Source organism: Hyperolius riggenbachi, chromosome 10 (genome assembly GCF_040937935.1).
Source record: "Hyperolius riggenbachi isolate aHypRig1 chromosome 10, aHypRig1.pri, whole genome shotgun sequence".
NCBI classification, from domain to species: Eukaryota; Metazoa; Chordata; class Amphibia; order Anura; family Hyperoliidae; genus Hyperolius; species Hyperolius riggenbachi.
Genome location: NC_090655.1, coordinates 277559958 through 277581253, shown reverse-complemented (window position 1 = coordinate 277581253; position 21296 = coordinate 277559958). Strand labels below are relative to the sequence as shown.

At 47.5% G+C, this 21296-nt stretch overlaps 1 protein-coding gene across 1 annotated transcript in view; it reads right to left on the bottom strand.

The window, feature by feature from the left end:
• Nucleotides 1-19957, bottom strand: part of LOC137535444 (zinc finger protein 208-like) — a 195524-nt gene extending 175567 nt beyond the window's left edge. The window contains exons 1-7 of the mRNA XM_068257272.1: nucleotides 19939-19957; nucleotides 12948-13067; nucleotides 12686-12820; nucleotides 12477-12600; nucleotides 11577-11674; nucleotides 11029-11464; nucleotides 8958-9706 (exon numbers count right to left, since the gene is read on the bottom strand). Coding sequence (XP_068113373.1) covers nucleotides 8958-9706; nucleotides 11029-11464; nucleotides 11577-11674; nucleotides 12477-12600; nucleotides 12686-12820; nucleotides 12948-13052 — 1647 coding nt within the window. The 5' untranslated portion in view covers nucleotides 13053-13067; nucleotides 19939-19957. The remainder of the gene's footprint in view (nucleotides 1-8957; nucleotides 9707-11028; nucleotides 11465-11576; nucleotides 11675-12476; nucleotides 12601-12685; nucleotides 12821-12947; nucleotides 13068-19938) is intronic.
• Nucleotides 19958-21296: the final 1339 nt, after the last annotated feature.

Sequence of the window (21296 nt, the reverse complement as noted above, 5' to 3'; positions counted from 1 at the left end):
GTGAGAAAGCGTGGAAGAGCCGCCGCCGCTACATCTTATATACAGAAAACTCTCCAGCTTAACAATGGGTGGGCTGTGGGCCAGCTGTCCATCACATCCGGAGCTTTCTATTAGCTTCCATGAGAATGTGATGGGCAGCATACCTACTACACAGGTCCAGGAACTTCAGGCCATAATTGGAGTTCTTCCGGATTCTGGGAAACTTGTGTTTATTTTCATGTTGTGATTTGTTTACACTCCTAGTGTTGGACGGTGTCGGGCTGTCTGTACATTAGAGAAGATAAAGCTCCATGGCCTTCCACAAAGCATGATGTACTAGAATGATCAGAAATATGTTTCTCTAGAATAAATCTTAAGGTAGAACTCTGAATACAGTTTTCTGAGGGATTTACATGGCAAGAACTCTGCAGATACCTAAAATCCTCCGAGAAGACATATGCAGAATTCTTACACATGTTTGTATTTATATTTAACCTTTAAGCTCTACCTTTGGTTAGACAGTCCATATGAGTGTGTTTTCCATGTTATGTGTCACCTTTCCATGCTCACACACTCTCCCTTAATTAGGTGTTTGTGCACCGGGGGAGAGAGAGAGAGCACAAGACCTCTCGGCCTCCTTTATCCTGGCTTTCTGTGATGCCCTAACTTCTAGGCTGATGTCACCCATCTGCTCAGCAGCATTCCTGTCACATGCGTAACACTTGCACACTTGCATTCTCATGGAAAAGTGAAACTTGATTTTATTGACACAGCAGAGAACCAGTGACAGGGGTCTTCTAAAAAAAACACATTTAAACAACCAGCTCCTCTTCATAATTACTGCCTGAAGTTTGAGAAAAAAAAAACTAACCTTTATATGTTAAAGTTAACCATACCATTATATGCTAACCTTCTAACCATGTGGATTTGTTTGAGTAGTTTTAAACACAAACTCCCCTGTGTAATGATGCATCTGATTGTAATCTCCATCATGACCATCAGGGGGTGCAGAAAAGAAGTTGTAAGCCGCAGAGGCCCAGTCTGAGGATCCCTGGAACATGGAAACCTTTCCCACCAGGTCAGACTGGAACTCACCTGATTGTATTTGTGTTCCACCTCTTATAGAGCTCCTTGATCATGGTGGAATATCACCTCCAGTTTAGTGTTATGTTTGTCTAACAACGCTAAAAAAGTGCAGTCTTGTTTATTATTATTGCTTTATTAAGTAAAGTAAGAAACAAGCATGGGGTACATAATAATACAGACAAATGGTATACAACACCAATATACACAATGCAGAATTGGTAACAAAACACAGAATCAATAGAAAATATAGATCTGGTAATTACAGTGACAATTGTTACATAATGAATAAAATGTATAATACTGTATATTTTGAACTATAAGTCTTACCTTTTCTCCCCCAAAACAGGGGGGAGGGGAAGGTCAATGCGTCTTATAGTCTAAATGTAGTGAGTTCCTGACTTGTGAACGCTGCCAATACCAACCTCTAACCCGCCGCAATGGCAGAGACTCCCTGTACTGTGCCCATGCAGAGGACGACACGGGGACAAATGGAGGACACAGGGGGACATAAAGGGGCGTAGAGGAGGACACAGGAAGGACAGAGGCAGACACAAGGGGGACAGAGGCAGACACAAGGGGGACAGAGGAGGACAGAGGGGGACACAGGGAGACACAAGGGGGCATAATCCACAAGATACCCCTTCACCATGGATGCGCCAGGCTTAGTATATTTTTTTTCTCCTAGTTTAAGTCCCCTAAACCTAGCTGCATCTTATGGTCAGGAGCATCTTATAGTCCATAAAATATGGTACATTCCTAGACATAAAAGGGTGAGAGAGCCCTGCCCTTGCTTATAGTCAATAAAGTCACCAAGAATAAATGCAGATCAACCTCTCTTGGATGTTGGGATCGCTGTGGAAGGTAGTTAATCCCTCAGCTAAATGATAATAATATATATGTCTTTAAACGGCACTGCAAGTACACTAATGATATAGTCCAGTTCCCTTCTGATGGGGAAAAAAGTTATAGTTACTGAGTAAAAAAGTTCTTATGTGTCTGCGCCTCTAAATGGGTGTAGCCAAGCCCTTCTTCAAACAGTTTTCAAATATTAGGCAGTGCTCCACTTCATGTGGAGCGCTGCCTAATATTTGAAAATGATAATAATAAGCTAGCCTGCTAGGCCTTTCATACTAAAGAGTTCAAAAATGGTGGCTTTTTAGGGTATTTTGGTGATGGGTGACAATTATTAGTTAAAGGACAAGTGTAATGAGAAGAATATGGAGGCTGCCATATTTATTTCCTTTTAAACAATAACAGTTGCCTGGCTGCCTTGCTTATCTATTTGGCTGCAGTAGTGTCTGAATCACACCAGAAACAAGCATGCAGCTAATCCAGTCAGATGTGACAATGTCAGAAACACCTGATCTGCTGAATGCTTGTTCCGGGTCTATGGCTGAAAGTATTAGAGGCAAAGGATCAGCAGAATAGCCAGGCAACTGGTATTGCTTAAAAGGAAATAAATATGGCAGCCTCCATATCCCCCTTGTTACAGTTGTCCTTTAATTTTACTTCATACATTCTCCAAATTGTGACATTGTAAATTATCAGATTATTAGGGGTAATTGCTGCAGATGCACACACAGCACAGTCCCCAGTTTCCGGCACCAGCGGGGATCACCTGATGTGGGATACATGTGCTTACCTGTTGCTTGAGCAACCGGCCTACAAAGCACAACCCCTCCCCCCCAAATATTCCCCGAGCCTCCAGCTATGTCTTGCAGCCTTCCTCTTGCTCCTAGCGGGCTCCTAGTGGCTTTCCAGCTTCCCCTGTGCATGGAAGCCAGCATGTCACCTGACCTGCATCGGGTCACGTGACATGCAGACTTGTGTGCACGGACGCTGGAAGCAGCTAGGAGCAAGAGGAAGACTGCTAGACGTCGCTGGAGGCTCAGTAAGTATTTAAGAGACTGCAAACACCCTAAAAACAAAGTCCCCGTTATCCCTCAGGCATGCCAGTTAGTTGGGGATTCCAGTTGCCTCAATTAATGGTAGCAAAGAGAGAGTGCTACTGACAAGCTATGGAGGATGCACAACTGAAAAGCTTCGGAGGATGCGCAACTGAAAAGCTTCGGAGGATGCGCAACTCACAAGCTACAGAGGATGTGCAACTGACAAGCTACAGAGGATGCGCAACTGACAAGCTACAGAGGATGCGCAACTGACAAGCTACAGAGGATGCGCAACTGACAAGCTACAGAGGATGCGCAACTGACAAGCTACAGAGGATGCGCAACTGACAAGCTACAGAGGATGCGCAACTGACAAGCTACAGAGGATGCGCAACTGACAAGCTACAGAGGATGCGCAACTGACAAGCTACAGAGGATGCGCAACTGACAAGCTACAGAGGATGCGCAACTGACAAGCTACAGAGGATGCGCAACTGACAAGCTACAGAGGATGCGCAACTGACAAGCTACAGAGGAATGCTCATGTTGAGCTCTGTAAGCAAAAGAAGCACACAGTGCTCTGCTTATGCCGGGGACACTCGGGGTGCAGGGACACAGAGGAGCTGTCTGCCTTACATTCTGTTCTGGTGGGCGGCAGCATGGTGGTAAGCCTTTATCTAATGGGCATTACTGTAATCAGCTGCACACAATACGGGACACAGTGCACATAGCGGGGGACACACAGCGCTCTGCTTATGCCGGGGACACTCGGGGTGCAGGAACACAGAGGAGCTGTCTGCCTTACATTCTGTTCTGGTGGGCAGCAGCATGGTGGTAAGCCTTTATCTAATGGGCATTACTGTAATCAGCTGCACACAATACAGGACACAGTACACATAGCGGGGGACACACAGCGCTCTGCTTATGCCGGGGACACTCGGGGTACAGGGACACAGAGGAGCTGTCTGCCTTACATTCTGTTCTGGTGGGCGGCAGCATGGTGGTAAGCCTTTATCTAATGGGCATTACTGTAATCAGCTGCACACAATACAGGACACAGTACACATAGCGGGGGACACACAGCGCTCTGCTTATGCCGGGGACACTCGGGGTACAGGGACACAGAGGAGCTGTCTGCCTTACATTCTGTTCTGGTGGGCGGCAGCATGGTGGTAAGCCTTTATCTAATGGGCATTACCGTAATCAGCTGCACACAATACGGGACACAGTGCACATAGCGGGGGACACACAGTGCTCTGCTTATGCCGGGGACACTCGGGGTGCAGGGACACAGAGGAGCTGTCTGCCTTACATTCTGTTCTGGTGGGCAGCAGCATGGTGGTAAACCTTTATCTAATGGGCATTACTGTAATCAGCTGCACACAATACAGGACACAGTGCACATAGCGGGGGACACACAGCGCTCTGCTTATGCCGGGGACACTCAGGGTGCAGGGACACAGAGGAGCTGTCTGCCTTACATTCTGTTCTGGTGGGCAGCAGCATGGTGGTAAGCCTTTATCTAATGGGCATTACTGTAATCAGCTGCACACAATACGGGACACAGTGCACATAGCGGGGGACACGCAGCCATTCCTGCTCAGCCTAAATACATATATTGCATGGCTGGTAGACTCAGGGGTGGCACAATCACATCAGTATCTGGTACAGCACATTATGCACAGGGGAGGGGGACACACAGAGGTCTGCCATTGCCACCAATATATGCCATGGCTAACAACACAAGATGGGCCAACATCACTCCGCACATGGGGGGTACACAGAGGTCTGCCATGCATACTGCTCCTCTCTGGATGGGGAGGGGGGATCTTTCCTCGCACAGCCACAACTATACATGCATTTCTGTGCATTGTCTGCTGAATTGAAGTAAGTGAGTGTGCAGAATGTGGCACACATACCATTACATGTATAGATCTGCTTACAGTATACAGTCAGGCTCTGGTCACAGTGTGTCTTTGTAGCATAACAGCCGAGGTTTGCCACACTGCAATGCACCACCTATGTGATTATCACAATGCAGCAGGTGTGTAGCAGTGTAATGGTGTCCACATAGATGCCCCTGGATTTTATAGTCTCTGCTACCACCGAGGTGTAAAGCAGAAGAGGCCCGAGCCTCAATGTACTGCAGTGACACCCAGATGCCCTGTGGCCAGTGCAATAGTCCTCTCCTGGGCTGACAATGCTTTAGCTGTAACTGGCAAAGCACAACAGTGCCTCTACTTTATGAGAAAACTAAGGAGCGCTAACCTTCCACAGAAGCTGCTGGTTAATTACTACAGATGCCCTATAGAAAGCGGTCTGACCAACTGCATGCCGGCCTGGTACACCAGCTGCACCAAGGCTGCCAGAGAAGCCCTGCAGCGAGCTGTAAAAACAGCAGAAGTCATTATTGGCACTGAACTACCATCACTGGAACTCTTGTGCAGTAAAACCCCCATTATCCGGCACTGACGGGGATTGGCAAATGCTGGATAAGTGTAGGTCTGGTTGATTGAGGGTCAATGTCAAAAATAGGCCTAGCTAAAAAAAAAAACAACAACAGTACTATACCCCACACTATATATCAAACTGAGTATTAATGTTGAAATACTGTAGTTAAAAAGAAAAAATTAAGACAAAAGACAGACTTACCTTAATGTAACAGAGGATTATTACTGCATAAAGAACTGTAAAACAAGATTTATGTATCCAGCAAGGTCAGAATTTTTCCTTCTGGTTGCTGAGACTTCTGGATAACTATAAGACTCGCTGTATGAGAAGGGCCAAAAACATCAAAGGACAACGCTCACCCCAGAAATGCCTTGTATGAGCTCCTTCCATCAGGAAGACATTTGCATCAATCTGCATACACACAAACAGACTGAAAACCAGCTTTTTCCCATCTGCCATAAATTTGTTAAACTCTGAATCCTACCTACAATATCTAACACTGTGAACAAATTGTTTAAATACTTGAAATACCAGGCATACTTGTATTTGTTACTATCACTATGCGGTTTGTTCTTTAAGCTTAAATTTTCGGGGACCGACGTACGTTGAATCTATGTCCAGCAGGTGGTGCTACTGTCCTGACTGGACAATGATTCAATGTCCGCGCTAACGAACCATCCTGACGCAATCGTGCGCACTGGAGAGGGGAGATTAAGCTGTCATATGACAGCTGGCATCTCCCCTCAGTGATCAGCAGCCATCACGTAAGGCTGATAATCACTACGATCGCTGTTGGACCGTAATGATCAATTTGATGGTAGGGGGGGGAAGAAGAGGATCCACTCACCTTCCTGCCGTTACCTTCGGTGCTCTCCACCGCTCTTGCCGACATGTCTGCTCCTTCAGACACCAACACCGAGTCCCAGCTTGATGACGTCATCAAGCCGCGACCCGGAACTAAGCGGCATTAGAAGCAGAGATGCTGGCCAGAGCAGAGGGGTCCAGTGCGGCGCGTCGCTGGAGCCTGGAAGGTGAGTGATGGCTGCTGGCTAAAGGGGGGACACCGGGTCACAAAGGGGGGAGACAGCCCAGAGAGACCTTACAGGGATCCGGCTGCCTGAACCCCCAAAAGCGCCCCCCTTCTGCAAAAATGCCTGGTCCTGAAGGGGGGTTAGGCAGCCGGTCCCGAAAGGCTTAAGCACGCTCCATTAACTTAATGGGCGCTTCTGTTTATTTGGCCCAATAGGCTTCCTGTCATGTGACAAATAGCCTATTGGGCCAATCAAAGTGCTGGGATCTCATCCTGTGCAGCCAGGGGCTCAGGGCGGGTTCAGTGGCGCTCCCGTTAAGCTAATGGAGCATGTGTAAGTTAGCACTACCGCAGCACAGAGTGCGCTGGAGATTTCTTACCTCACTCTTCTGTCATTAAGCTGCGCTGCTTTAGCATTGGCAACAAATAAACAGACATTGGCAGAGAAAACCAAGAACAATAGTCAAGTAGTGTAGGTGGAAAACATTTACAGCATGAGGGTAATAATACACCTGGGCAGGCGATATTGCGCTACAGAGGTGCTAGGAGGGTGCTGCACCCCTGCGGTGTTTGGAGGACTAGAGCGGGTGGCGGGGAGTCTCCGCTGTCTGAGGGGTAGGATTACCGCAGGAGGGCGGGCTCAGCAGGGGAGGAATAGAGTTCAGCAGGAGGGAGGGCTCAGCAGGGGAGGAATAGAGTTCTGCAGGAGGGAGGGCTCAGCAGGGGAGGACTAGCGTTCAGGAGGGCTAGAGTTCAGCAGAAGGGCAGGCTCAGCAGGGGAGGGATAGCATTCAGGAGTGCAGGCTCAGCAGGGGAGGGCTAGAGTTCAGCAGGAGGGCAGGCTCAGCAGGGGAGGGATAGCGTTCAGCAGGAGGGCGGGTTCAGAAGGGGAGGGATAGAGTTCAGCAGGGGAGGGATAGACTTCAGCAGGACGACAGCCTGAAGGTGCTGCTAAGCATGTTTGCTCTAGAGGAGATGGTCCTATAACGGCAGCCCAATGGGAGGAGCTCAAAGAAGCAGTTGACTGGGTGGGAGGGGTCACACGAGATCTTGGTGGCCCTAGACCTCGCTGTGTGGAGATTGAGAGGTGGCAGAGATAATCAAATGATCTTTTCCACAGCGCTAATCACTCTATGGAGTTTGTACCTGTCACTGGTAGAGATGGCCCAAACTGTTCGCCGGTGGACAGTTCCTGGTGAACTTGGGCTGTTGACTGTAAACCAGAGACACAGAGAGAGGGAAATCTCCTTTCCTCAGTTCAGTCTGGATTAATGGGAGCTTCTAATATCCCCACATCTGCAGCTCACAGCAGGTAAATAACAATGTTATATAGAACTTTCCTGGAGTCTCACATTCTTATTTTCACTTTAAGGGAATGTGTCCTGACTCTGAATTATGCACAGCAGCGAAATCAGTGTGAGTTAAAATCTGGTTTATTCAGCTCCCAGCAACAACAAATAATGATCATTTCAGCACTTTTGTGTAATCAGGAGTGTTTGTTCAGCCAGATAAAAGTGTTTTGGGCTTTTATTTACTCTTCAAGAGAGCCATGGCTGCATATGACAGCAGTTCCTTCCTCGTTTGTATAGATAAAGCACCTGGTTTATTAACCCTTACATTGGAAAAGTGAACACAAAGCAAATTCTAAATAGGCTCAGTACTATATGTACCCATATTTATCTCATCATGTCACTTCAGTTCAGGGACTTTCACACTTTATAAACCAATGCACTGAGTAGCATGAAAAAAATCCTCTGCATTCTGTGTAAATATGGTAAAAACAGAAGAGAAAAACAAGGTGCATCAGAACATTTGTGGCCAATACATCTTCCACACTAAAGTGTCTGATAAGCTGTGACTTATGCAAAAAAACATTTCCCACACTCGGCACATGAATAGGACTTTTCACAGATGTGAGATCTATTATGTTGAACAAGGACTGATTTACATGCAAAAGATTTCCCACACTCAGCACATCAATAGGGTTTCTCACCAGAGTAAGATCTCTCATGTTTGACAAGAGCTGATTTACTCAGAAAACATTTCCGACACTTAGCACATGAATAGGGCGTCTCACCAGTGTGAGATCTCTCATGTTGAACAAGTTCTGATTTCCGTGAAAAACATTTCCCACACTCAGAACATGAATGGGGCTTCTCACCAGTGTGACATCTCTCATGCCTGACAAGAATTGATTTACTCACAAAACATTTCCCACACTCACCACATGAATAGGGCTTCTCACCAGTGTGAGATCTGTCATGTTGGACAAGGTCTGATTTCCGTGCAAAACATTTCCCACACTCAGAACATGAATAGGGCTTCTCACCAGTGTGACATATCTCATGCCTGACAAGATATGATTTACTCGCAAAACATTTCCTACACTCAGCACATGAATAGGGCTTCTCATCAGTGTGAGATCTCTCATGTTGGACAAGGTTTGATTTCCATGCAAAACATTTCCCACACACAGCACATGAATAGGGCTTCTCCCCAGTGTGACATCTCTCATGTTGAACAAGGTCTGATTTCCGTGCAAAACATTTCCCACACTCAGCACATGAATAGGGATTATCACCACTATGAAATCTCTCATGCCTGACAAGATGTGATTTTTGAGCGAAACATTTCCCACACTCAGCACATGAATAGGGCTTCTCACCACTATGAAATCTCTCATGCTTGACAAGATGTGATTTTTGAGCGAAACATTTCCCACACTCAGCACATGAATAGGGCTTCTCACCAGTGTGAGATCTCTCATGTACGACAAGATTTGATTTACACCCAAAACATTTCCCACACTCAGCACATGAATAGGGCTTCTCACCAGTGTGGGATCTCTCATGCCTGACAGGTTGTGATTTACTCCCAAAACGTTTCCCACACTCAGTACATGAATAAGGCTTCTGACCAGTGTGAGAACTCTCATGACTGTTAAGACTTACTTTATGACCAAAACATTTCCCACGTTCAGAACATGAATAGGGATTCTTACCAGTGTGAGATCTCTCATGTCTGAGAAGATTTGATTTCCACTTATAACATTTCCCACACGTTGAACAGGAATAAGACCCTCCAGCAGGGGGAGAGCTGTGCTGGGTAGGAGGCCCCTCAGGGTTAGACAGGTGAGATGAGTCTGGGGGAATATTTGGGGTCACCAGGATATCTGCAGGGGACTCTTGTCCAGTGACATCATCATCCGTTGTACAGTCTGTGGATACAGAGACACGAGTCTTTGAGAGGTTCCTGATGCCGGGACTCCGCCCTGCAAATAGAGAAACATCATCACTTCCTGTTAGAGAATTCTGAGGGGAGGAACAATTATCATTAGGGATGAAAGGAAAGAGGATGGTCGGCACTGCTGTACAACTTCCTTTATTTGGCAATGTGCAGACAAGTAGGCTGTGTGTTACATCATCACCTCACAGTCCATAAGAAGAGACTAAACACGTAGCGGTGCGGGGGTGGATAATGGTGGGTGCTGGTTGCTGGAAACCTGACGGCAGTTTCACATACAAGCGCTTCTTCGGAGGCTATGACAAGGGGGCGGGGCTATGTCTGCTCTAGTTGGAGAAAGTGCGTTACTGTAATAGTAACCTGCAATCCAAGATTACAGTGTGGGGAGGTCAGGGAGAGCGAGGCCAAACAACACGGCCGCTATTCCTAATGGAATTACAAGTCCTGCTGCAGCAGCTAATTATACAAGCCACTAACATAATATCCCATGATGAATATAGGTCAGGCCATGCAGAGCAGAGAATCTGGCTGACCTCATCCACATATACAACAAGGACTGCCTGATTAGGGGAAGGCGGGGAAGGCGGGGTTAGGAAGGTTTAACAGTTATTTAAAACTTTATCTTTATTTTAATGTAAAAGAAGCAGGGAGATTGGCCATTAGAGGATGGGCAACAGCGACATTCAGGGAGAACTGGGGAGGAGATTGTGTCTCAGAAGTTCAGCAGAATAGGTGCCGTATCTATTCCCGACTCCCTCACTTCAATTCAGCAGTCACTATTTACATGCTATAAAATACAGTGGGGTTGATTCACTAACTATAGCACTGCAAAATAGTGCGACTAAACTACTGTTATGAGCACATTTACTATTTCCTCTGTGCACGCTACACGCGCTAGTGGCAGCATAGAGTACGTTACTTGGCAATGGGCGCTGCCTTGATTTTCCGCATGATAGTGATGTATTGCTCCTGCAATATTTCACAAAAGCAGTCCCTACGCACAGAGGAAATAAGTTGCGCTGCTCTATTAGCGCTCCTAACAGTAGTTTAGTTGCGCGTTAGTGAAGTTTGTGTTTTATAGCATGTAATTAGTAACTGTAGAATTGAAGTGAGAGAGGAAAGAGTCAGGAATAGATACGGCACCTATTCTGCTGAACTTCTGAGACACAATCTCCTCCGCTGCACACTGACTGCTTTACATTGTATCAAAGGGGCAGATTCATGCAATTGTTGTAATATTACCGCACATACTGAGAGGAAGATGATCTGTACTGTGCTCAGCAGGGACATATCTGTTACTCAGTGTAATAAGGCTAATAATAAGGATAATATCTATCATTTATCATTTACCTGTGTTCATCTCAGGAATAATGTCTTCCTCCTTAGATCCTCTCATCATGTCTCCCTCCTCCATAGACTGCTGATCACTCCTCACATACGTCTCTTCTTCTTCATCTTTACTTGTCCTCATCATGTCACCCTCCTCCATAGACCGCTGATCATTCCTCACATATGTCTCTTCTTCTTCCTCTTTTCTTGTCCTCATCATGTCACCCTCCTCCATAGACTGCTGATCATTCCTCACATACGTCTCTTCTTCCTCTGTACTTGTCCTCATGTCGCCCTCCTCCATAGACTGCTGATCACTCCTCACATATGTCTCCTCTTCTTCCTCTTTTCTTGTCCCCATCATGTCACCCTCCTCCATAGACTGCTGATCACTCCTCACATACGTCTCTTCTTCTTCCTCTTTAACCACAGCACTTACATGTATCAGTTCTCCACCCTAATCACACAAAATAAGAAGCACTTTATAAAGTGAACACAGATAACAGCAGAGACAACAGGAAACAATGCCACATAGTTTGGTGTCTCTAATGACACTCAGTTCCACCTACCTGATAATGGCGGGGGGTGGTGGGATCTTCCTGTAGACAATCCTGGGAATAAAGAGGACCTGTACATCTTTCAGGTGGGTATTGATTACTGGATCCATCTGTAGGAAACACACACCATGACTGAATACTATGGGCTCAATTAACTAAGTGTCACCACATTGAAAAGTAAATATTACAGACTAGTGAGGTAAATTACAGGGTTGTGCGGTGAATACCTCAAAAAAATCATTCGGTAAAACAAATAAAATGTTGGTTTTTTTTAAGATCTGGCTGGACCTGTCAATAACTAGAAATCAGCATGTGGTAAAATTGACAGACTACAGAGAAAGCCAATAGGAAGAGTTACCTGGTCCTGCTACTCACCTCATTTGATCAGATGCACTTCCGGGTGGGTTATCAAAAAGATAAACTAAATAGAACAGCAGGAGACATTTACAGAGGCTTCCCTGTATCCCTTTAGCCATGCAGATCTATATACTGGTACACAGAAGAGGCCCTTTAGTGGCATGCATACACATCTAAAGGGATGCAGGAAGCCCTTTACTCTCTAGTAAGCTGTCACACAGGAATGGGTTATGCAGACACTTGTAGGAGAGAACCTCAGCCTGCTGCAGAGACTTCCTCCACAGCTGTGAGACTTCTGCATTACCGAGCAGGTCTTACTGAACTGAAGCAACATTTCTCAGTGAATTACCTATTACCGCATGTGTGACAATCTTACTGCACTTGGAAAAAAAAGTCTACAATACAGAATGTGGTATTTCTCCAACCTCTTTTTTATGCTAAACAGCCCTTACTGAATTGAGGTCATTGTCTGTTTGTGTTTATCTGATGAGGGGGATCTAGGAGGACCCCAAGCACTGCTTTCTCCATTACACGAAATTAAGAATCTCCTCTTACTCGGTGATGTGAGGGGCGGCTGATTCTCCATCATGGCGTCCTTGTAGAGGTCCTGGTGTCTTTCTATATACTGCCACTCCTCCATGGAGAAATAGACGGTGACATCCTGACATCTCATAGGAACCTGACACACACAATGATACAGTTACCACTAAAACACACCCCTTGCTGTTACTGGATAATGTCCCATAATTCCCAGCACCGCTCACCTCTCCTGTCAGAAGCTCCATCATCTTCCTGGTGATTTCCAGAATCTTCTGCTTGTTGTATTGCTCATATATCAGGAAGTGAGGTGGGGGCACTGTGATGGTCACATGATCACCAAACTTCACTGGAGGAAAACTCTATATGGAAAGACCAACATTAATGTCACATAATCTCTCAGAACCCTTTCTCACCTCTCCAGTTAGCTGTGTGTTTTATTAATAGAGATAAGAGTGATGTCATGTGACCTCCCAGAATTCTCCTCACCTCTCCAGTCAGCAGACAGATGACCTCCAGTGTGAGGTTGAATATCCTCTCGGTCATGTGACTCTGGTCCTCGTCCATCCTCAGTGATTTGGTCATGTGATCCATAAACGATGCTGCTGCCTTTAGATATATAAGGGAGGAATAATCTAGGTTATACTGCTGTCAGTGGTAAAACTGACAATACTGGACCCCCCCCCCCCCCCAGCACTCCCCATTGCTGTCACTTGTGGGTGGTGGGGCCATGCAGAGTATTGCAGGAAAGCATAATAAGCTGGTTTATAGCTACCTGTGCACTGTACTCACAGCGTGCTGCAGTCCTGTGTTCCCTCTGCCTCCTCTCCAGCTGGCCTTCTCTCCTCACATCCACCTCCCACTGTTACCATTCCTGTGATGTTACAGCAGTGCTGGTAGTGGTAGATGGATGAGGATATGAGGAGAGGCAGAGACTGAGGCTAATGGGAGCAGAGGACTGGAGCACACTGTGACAGCTAGCTATAAACCAATGTAATCCCTCCTATTACTACTCTGCATGGAGGTGGGGGAAGGGAGCAATACTGGAGTGTGGGCATGGCTATACTGGGAAAGAAATGGCATTACTGGGGTGGGGGACATTACATACTGGAGGATAATGGCAATGCTAAGGGACACAGGAGGACATGGCTATACTGGGGGAGAAATAGCATTACTGGGGTGGGGGACATTACATACTGGAGGATAATGGCAATGCTGGGAGACACAGGGAGGACATGGCTATACTGGGGGAGAAATGGCATTACTGGGGTGGGGGACATTACATACTGGAGGATAATGGCGATGCTAAGGGACACAGGAGGACAGGGCTATACTGGGGGAGAAATGGCATTATTGGGGTGGGGGACATTACATACTGGAGGATAATAGCAATGCTGGGGGACTCAGGGGGACATGGCTATACTGGGGGAGAAATGGCATTACTGGGGTGGAGGACAATACATATTTGGAGGAGAATGGTAATGCTAGGGGACACAGGGAGGACATGGCTATACTGGGGGAGAAATAGCATTACTGGGGTGGGGGACATTACATACTGGAGGATAATGGCAATGCTGGGGGACATAGGGGGGACATGGCTATACTGGGAAAGAAATGGCATTACTGGGGTGAGGGACATTACATACTGGAGGAGAATGGCAATGCAGAGGGACACAGGGGGGACATGGCTATACTGGGGTAAGAAATGCCATTACTGAGGTGGGGGACATTACATACTGGAGGATAATGGCAATGCTGGGGGGCACAGGGGGGACATGGCTATACTGGGGTAAGAAATGTCATTACTGAGGTGGGGGACATTACATACTGGAGGATAATGGCAATGCTGGGGGACACAGGGAGGACATGGCTATACTGGGGTAAGAAATGTCATTACTGAGGTGGGGGACATTACATACTGGAGGATAATGGCAATGCTGGGGGGCACAGGGGGGAAATGGCTATACTGGGGTAAGAAATGTCATTACTGGGGGACATTGCATACTGGAGGATAATGGCAATGCTGGGGGACACGGGGGGGAGGGGCAGGGGCTATACTGGTAAAGAAATGGCATTATTGGGGTGGGGAGTTGATAAATTCGCCCAGTTGCTCAACCACAGCATAAATTAAAAAACACTAGTGAGTTGCCCAGTCAGCACCCGGGCCCTGAAAAGGTGCAGGAAACATACATAAAATCAAAAACAACAGAGTCTAGATCTGGATTTAACCACTTCTGTGCCAGGGGGGGGGGGTTGCCTGATCGGTGCTGCGTGGGCTCTCCAGCCCGCAGCACCGATCAGCTGGCAGCCAGGGCGATCAGGCTTCCCCCCTTTTTTCCCCACTAGGGGGATGTCCTGCTGGGGGGGTCTGATCGCCGCCGGCTGCCTGCGCTTGCGGGGGGGCTCTTCAAAGCCCCCCTCCGCAGCGCTTCCTGGCCTCCTTCCCTCTCCCTCCCTCTCCCTCCCCGTGTGAGCGGCGCAGGACGGAGTTCCGTCCTGCGCCGGATAGGATAGGCTTCAGCCTATCAGGTGCCGGCGGTCCCCGGCCAATCAGAGGCCGGGGATCGCCGATCTCTGCCACGGCGCTGCTGCACAGCGGCGCCGTTTACATGTAAACACCGGGGAAGATCTTCCCCGTGTGTTTACATTTACCCTGCGAGCTGCGATCGGCGGCTCGCAGGGTGTTCACGGAGACACGCTCCGTGAACTGACATGGAACGGCCGCTCATACGAGCGGCCGTTTCCATGGCATCCACTTCAGGATTCAGGGGCGTAGTTAAGCGTACGCCAAATCCTGAAGTGGTTAAAGGCTATAAAAGCTCACATTTTTCTTGTATCACAGTATAAAAGCAGAATGTTTCGGCACACAGGCCTTTGTGAAGTGCATGAATGAACTGAAGCGAGAGGGATATGGAGGCTGCCATATTTATTTCCTGTTACACAATACCAGTTGCCTGGCATCCTGCTGATCCTCTGCCTCTGATACTTTTACCCCCAGACACTGAACAAGCATGCAGCAGATCAGGTGTTTCTGGCATTATAGTCAGAATCTGCAGCCAAATAGATCAGCAGGGCTGCCAGGCAACTGGTATTGCTTAACAGGAAATAAATATGGCTGCCCCCATATTCTTCTCACTACAAGTGGTCCTTTAGAGAAAAACATTTATTTGTTACACTTGATACAAATCCTGCAATACATCTGCATTATGCCAACTTCCTGCTTTCATGGAAGCAGACATATTGATAACATCCTGTGTTGTCAAAATAGCTGCTCTGCCGTGCAGAGAAGATTCCTGAGCTGACACAGCTGAGAGATCAACTTACAACTTGTGATTAGTCACAGATGAGAGGGAGTTAGACAGGCTAACCTCTCTTAATACATACAGGGTACATTTCTGTATGTTTTCCTCCTGTCCTGTGCAAGAGTTCAGGTCCACTATAAATGAAATCTGCACTAGGAGCAGCGGCTGGATAGTGTACTGGATATAGGAAACAGAAGGATCGGACCAGCACCATATAGGTTACATCATTCATTTACATAAATAGGATAGAGAGTGTGCTGGGGTAACACAAATAGCACAACACAAGAGAAAGTTCCCTGTACAGCACCACACTGACCAGAGCAATAAATCCAAAAAAATCTTTATTACCTTTAATAAATCTTTATTAAAATCCAACCCAATTATAAGCAATGAAAAATCAGGAAAGGTGAAATGAGTGGTGTCCTAAATCAGTAATCAAAATACAAAATCACAGGTCCTCCTCATCCAAAGTGTTATATATGCAATGTAAACAAATCACACGTGATAAACATCAATAAAAAATAATCAATATTGCTCAAAAAATGACAAATCAAAAGATGCAAGGGAGAAAATCCAGAAAAAAATCAGCAAATGAGGTGAACAAGTGTCACAAGCCGCCCCAGAAGGGGTAAATAGCAATAATGGTAGAGATAAATGTCTATAATGTAACGTGCACCGTGCAATAGCAGCAATACAGAATGACAAGTAAAGTGCTCACGTGTAATAGAAGAGATGAGGGGACACCAACCACAAAGCCTTAAAGGACAACTGTAGTGAGAGGGATATGGAGGCTGCCACATTTATCTCCTTTTAAAGTGAATGGGAACCGCATTTAAAAAAATGAGACAGATACTTACACAAGGCGGTGGAAGGCTCTGGGTCCTATAGAGCCTCCCCGCTCCTCTCCTGGTCCCCTCGGTCCAGTGCTGGCTCGCCCGGTAGCAGTATTTGACTAAATTAGTCAAATACTGCTTTATCCGGCCAAAGGAGGCTTCAGAAGTCTTCAGGGAGCCCGAGTGCTCCTGAAGAAGGGCGGCCCTGTACTGCACCTGCACAAGCACGCTCTCTTGCACGCTCACGCCTGTGCAGTATGGAGCCGCACGTCTTTGGGAGGACACGGCTCCCGAAGACTTCCAAATAACCTTTCAGCGGGGGATTGAAACGGGGGGAAGCCAGCACAGGATAGAGGGCACCGAGAGAGGAGACGGAAGGCTCTATATGACCCAGAGCCTTCCCTCTCCTTAGGTAAGTATTTGCTTCATTTTTTAAACAATGTGGTTCCCATTCACTTTAAGCAATAACAGTTGCCTGGCGGGGGTGTGTGTTATGCTCGGCATGCTCCATGCCAAAAAATGGGTGTGACCATGACATCACATGGGCGGAGCCAACTATACTGTAACAGTGAGGCAGCGAGCCAGAGTTTCCTCCCAAAAGTTAGGCAAGTGACCCTAAGGGTAATTGCAAAGAGAGGACACAGAGAGCCAATATAGTGTAGTAAGTACTGGCAAAGGATGAATATGCAGAGTAAGTAAAAGAATACTCACACACCCGGGTCGCCACAAAGGTAACCACTGTAAAGGCAGGTGGGGAGATTAGACCTGTCCCCACTCAGGATTAAGAAGTCACTCTCCATAGATAAAGAAAAGGGGGTTACACCCCCCCCCCACACACACACACCAAGGGTGGACTCAGATATTGTACAAGAACAAACAGAGGTGCCAACAGGATAAAAAGGACTACAAATCTTACAAATATACATGTATAGAGGAGGTAGTGGTGGACTTACCTCCTCCAAGCAGACAAACAGAACTGTTGATCTGAACAGTCACAGAAAATTGTATTTACACACTTCCAGTTATTGTGCAACGCATTTCACGGGCGTGACCCTGCTTCATCAGGCAGTAAAAGTTGGAGCATTTATTTTTTGGGGACAAAGTTCCCCAAACACATAAGAAAGAGGTGTTTTTGACATAACGTGATGAAATGGGAGATTTGCATCATTGATGTGCAGATGATAAAGCTGCAGAAAGTGCATGATGCTATTTATAAGCATATCATTTAGTAATAATAAGCCCCCAAAATGCCAAATTCTGCAACAATAGCCCCAAAGTAGCAAATGTAGCCAACTATGACCATCAACCCTAACCGTTTCCTCCCACACATGAAATGCAATAATTGTTTTCCCGACACATGAAATACAAGAACCTCTGACATATCGAAAGTGCAAGAACCATTACCTCCGACACACGATATGCAACAACCGTTTCCTCCGTCAAATGAAATGCAGGAAACTTTCCCCGCGACATATACAATGAGGCAAGCATTACTTCCAGACACATGAAATGCAGCAAATGGTCAAACATTACCCTCCACACGTTAAAATTAAGTAAATGTTACCACCACCACCACCACCACCACCACCACCAACACACACACACACACACACACACACACACACACACACACACACACACACACACACACACACACACACACACACACACACACACACACACACACACACACACACACTTGGAATACACTGAATGGAGGGGAGGAGGGTGACAGACTGGAAGGGGAGGTGGGGAGGAGGGTGAAACTGACTGGGTGGGGAGGAAGGTTAAAACCACACACAAGAGGGTTCATTGGTGGGGGGGGGGTTGCAAGAAGGGCAGCAGAGGAACACACACTGAGGGACAATGCTGGAGGGGGGGGGGGGGGTTGGGTCACCACACTGGAGAGAAGAGGGAGACACATACACATTGGCTATCATTCATAAAAGTGCTGTCGGTAAGGAGATTCAGTGCGGGAAAACACCGCTGTCGGTATTTTAGATTTCTGGGTGGTCATTCATAAAATGTTTGCCTGTTGCGATACGAGTGTGGAGATTTTCTGGAAAAGGCTGTCTGTAGGCTTGCGGAAACAGAGAAGCTGCCTGAGTCCCTCCGTGCGCTGCTCTCTCTGCTGCTGCTTGGGAGGTCTGTCCCATTTAGTTGCATGTATTCCGCATGCTTATCGTTACTGCCGAGGGAGCGTTAATCCCCGTCCGCATACCGCTGTGCTCTAATCTTTATGAATGGACATTTTGTTACTTTTTCTAGATAAATCTAGAAAATCACCGCACAAGGCGGAAATGTATCGCTCTGCATGGGAATGGTCGCTTTTCATGCGAAGAGGGGTCGGTAAAATTGGCGGTTTTCAGCATTTCCGCATACGGGAATGCTTTATGAATGATAGCCAAAGAGGGACAGTGTTGGGGTAGGGAAGGACACACTGTGGTGGGGGAGGGGGGTACACGAGTTGGTACTGGGGAGTGGGAGAGGAGGAGGAGGAAAGGGACACATGTTAAGGGACAGTGCTGAGGGAGAGAGGGACACACACATAGGGAAGGGGGCACCGAGGGACAGTGCTGGTAACACGGGCTGCTGTGAAGCTTATATGCCACTCTTACCAGCCAGTGGATGCCATGCACATCAGTAAGGGCTCTCCTGTATGGATTGGCTATTAAAAAATAACACCTCCCTGTCCCAGAGATCTGTGCGGTTAGGCTGGGCGGGGTTGGCCGCACTGATTGGAGGGAGGGCAGGGCTGAGGGGGAAGCAGGCTGGGGAGGCGAAGTTGATACCAGATGGCTGCGCCTACTTTCCACAGCACAGCCCATTGGATGGAGGCCTGAGTCCTGCGGCCGGACATCCTGCAGCCAAAAGCAGGACATTTCCCAGGACCCCATGCAGCCTGGGACAGGGAACCCCAAATCCGGGACGTGTCTCTGCTAAAGCGGGAGGTCTAGTCACCGTATGTAAGAGAGCTGGGTGCAGAGTGGGGAGCACATCCTGGCTGGAGGCAGCATCTGTTTAGTGATACATTTATTATGCAGCTTATTGCCCAGGAGGGGAGGGGGTGCTACTGACTGTGCCTTCTGTGGCTGCAGCTCCCAAGCACTGTGAGTCAGACAGGAGAAAAGCCCTGTGTGACTGCTCACATTCCATCTAACACTAATGCTCTCTTCCCCATCTCTCCTATATACAGTTATTGCTGCATACAATGTCTATGCTCATTCATACTATTACTATCCTCATACTTGCCCATGTCTGCACTGATCTCCCCACTGCAATACATCCTGTACAATGCCCAGCAGCCATATATGTGCTAGTCTATAACAAGACTCACACAATTACCTCTTCCAACAACGTGTCCTCTCCACTTCCTGCAACTTCTCTTCTTCCTGTCTGACATCATTTCCTGTGTGTGTGATCGCCATCTTGTGGTGAATAGACTAACTGCAGCCACTGTTTGTGGGATCTCCTTTACCATGAGTTGCAGATTGCCTATAAAACTCATGGTGAACCAGAACCCCTAGGAGTGTGTAATGGGCCTAAAAAGGACCAAAATAGACTCAATGTTAAGCAATAAAGAAATTTGCCTTCTTAAAACAGAAGCTATTTGAAATTATTCAGAGTGGAGTGAGCATATGATGTACCCCACAATGCATCACTGCTGGATATGCAAATCACTCTTTTTGTCCCTGTAAGCTAGCCACACCTCCAGAACCGCTGGAATGCAATGATGAATCAGCTTGTGTAAGGGATGACGGAGCCGCCGCCGGAACACACGTGGCGGCGGACTCCGCATCCCAGAGGGATTCCGCTCTGCTGCCGGCGGGGGCAATGGGACAGCCGGCGGAATCCGTAAGTCCGACGGACTCTGCCGCACGCTTGCAGCCCAGAGGGTTCCCCGCCCTCTCGCCGGCTCAGTCTCTTAGGTTAACGCGCGCGAGGAGACAGGAACTTTATTGTTCCCGAAGGGGAGTCAGCTGACCAGGCTGGTCAGCTGACTCCAGCAGTGCTGGGGATTGGCTGGGCGGCTGGGGGACAGTGCTAGAGCGTTCTCCAGCATAAAAGGAGCTGTTTGTCAGTTGCTCTGTGAGAAAACTCGGAAAAGCCGCAGCATGTACTCAGAACAAGGCGGCTGATTCCGCGTCCAACACGGCGGTTGGCACGCGTAGGTCTACATCTAGTAGTATGGTCAAACACGGAGAAACCGCCGCATGCCTTGATAGCGGTGCGGCGGATTCCGCGTCCAGCGCGGCGGGTGCTCTGCAACACGTGTCTGGTGTGGCTGGGACTGATAGTCCACACAGGTTCAAAAGGACGCGCGCGTGCGCTGAGAGGCAGAACTTATATGACAGCAAGAAGGGAGTCAGCTGACCAGGCCGGTCAGCTGATGATTCAACCACTTCCCATTGGTCCAGCACTTAGGGGAGGCGCTGGTGAGTGCTTTGCTATATATACTGGGTGCTGGTCATTCTCTGGTTGTCTACCGTTGCGATCACTACGTAGAAGCACTCAGACCATATTGTCAGAATCTGTGTTATCTCTGTTATACTTCAGACTAGCTCCAGGGTGTTGATGATCAAGGACCTCACACCAAAAGATTAGGAATCTGTGTTATCATTCTGTTATACTTCAGACTAGTTCCAGGGTGTAGATGATTACGGAGCTCACACCCAAGACTAGGAATACTGTGTATCATCTGT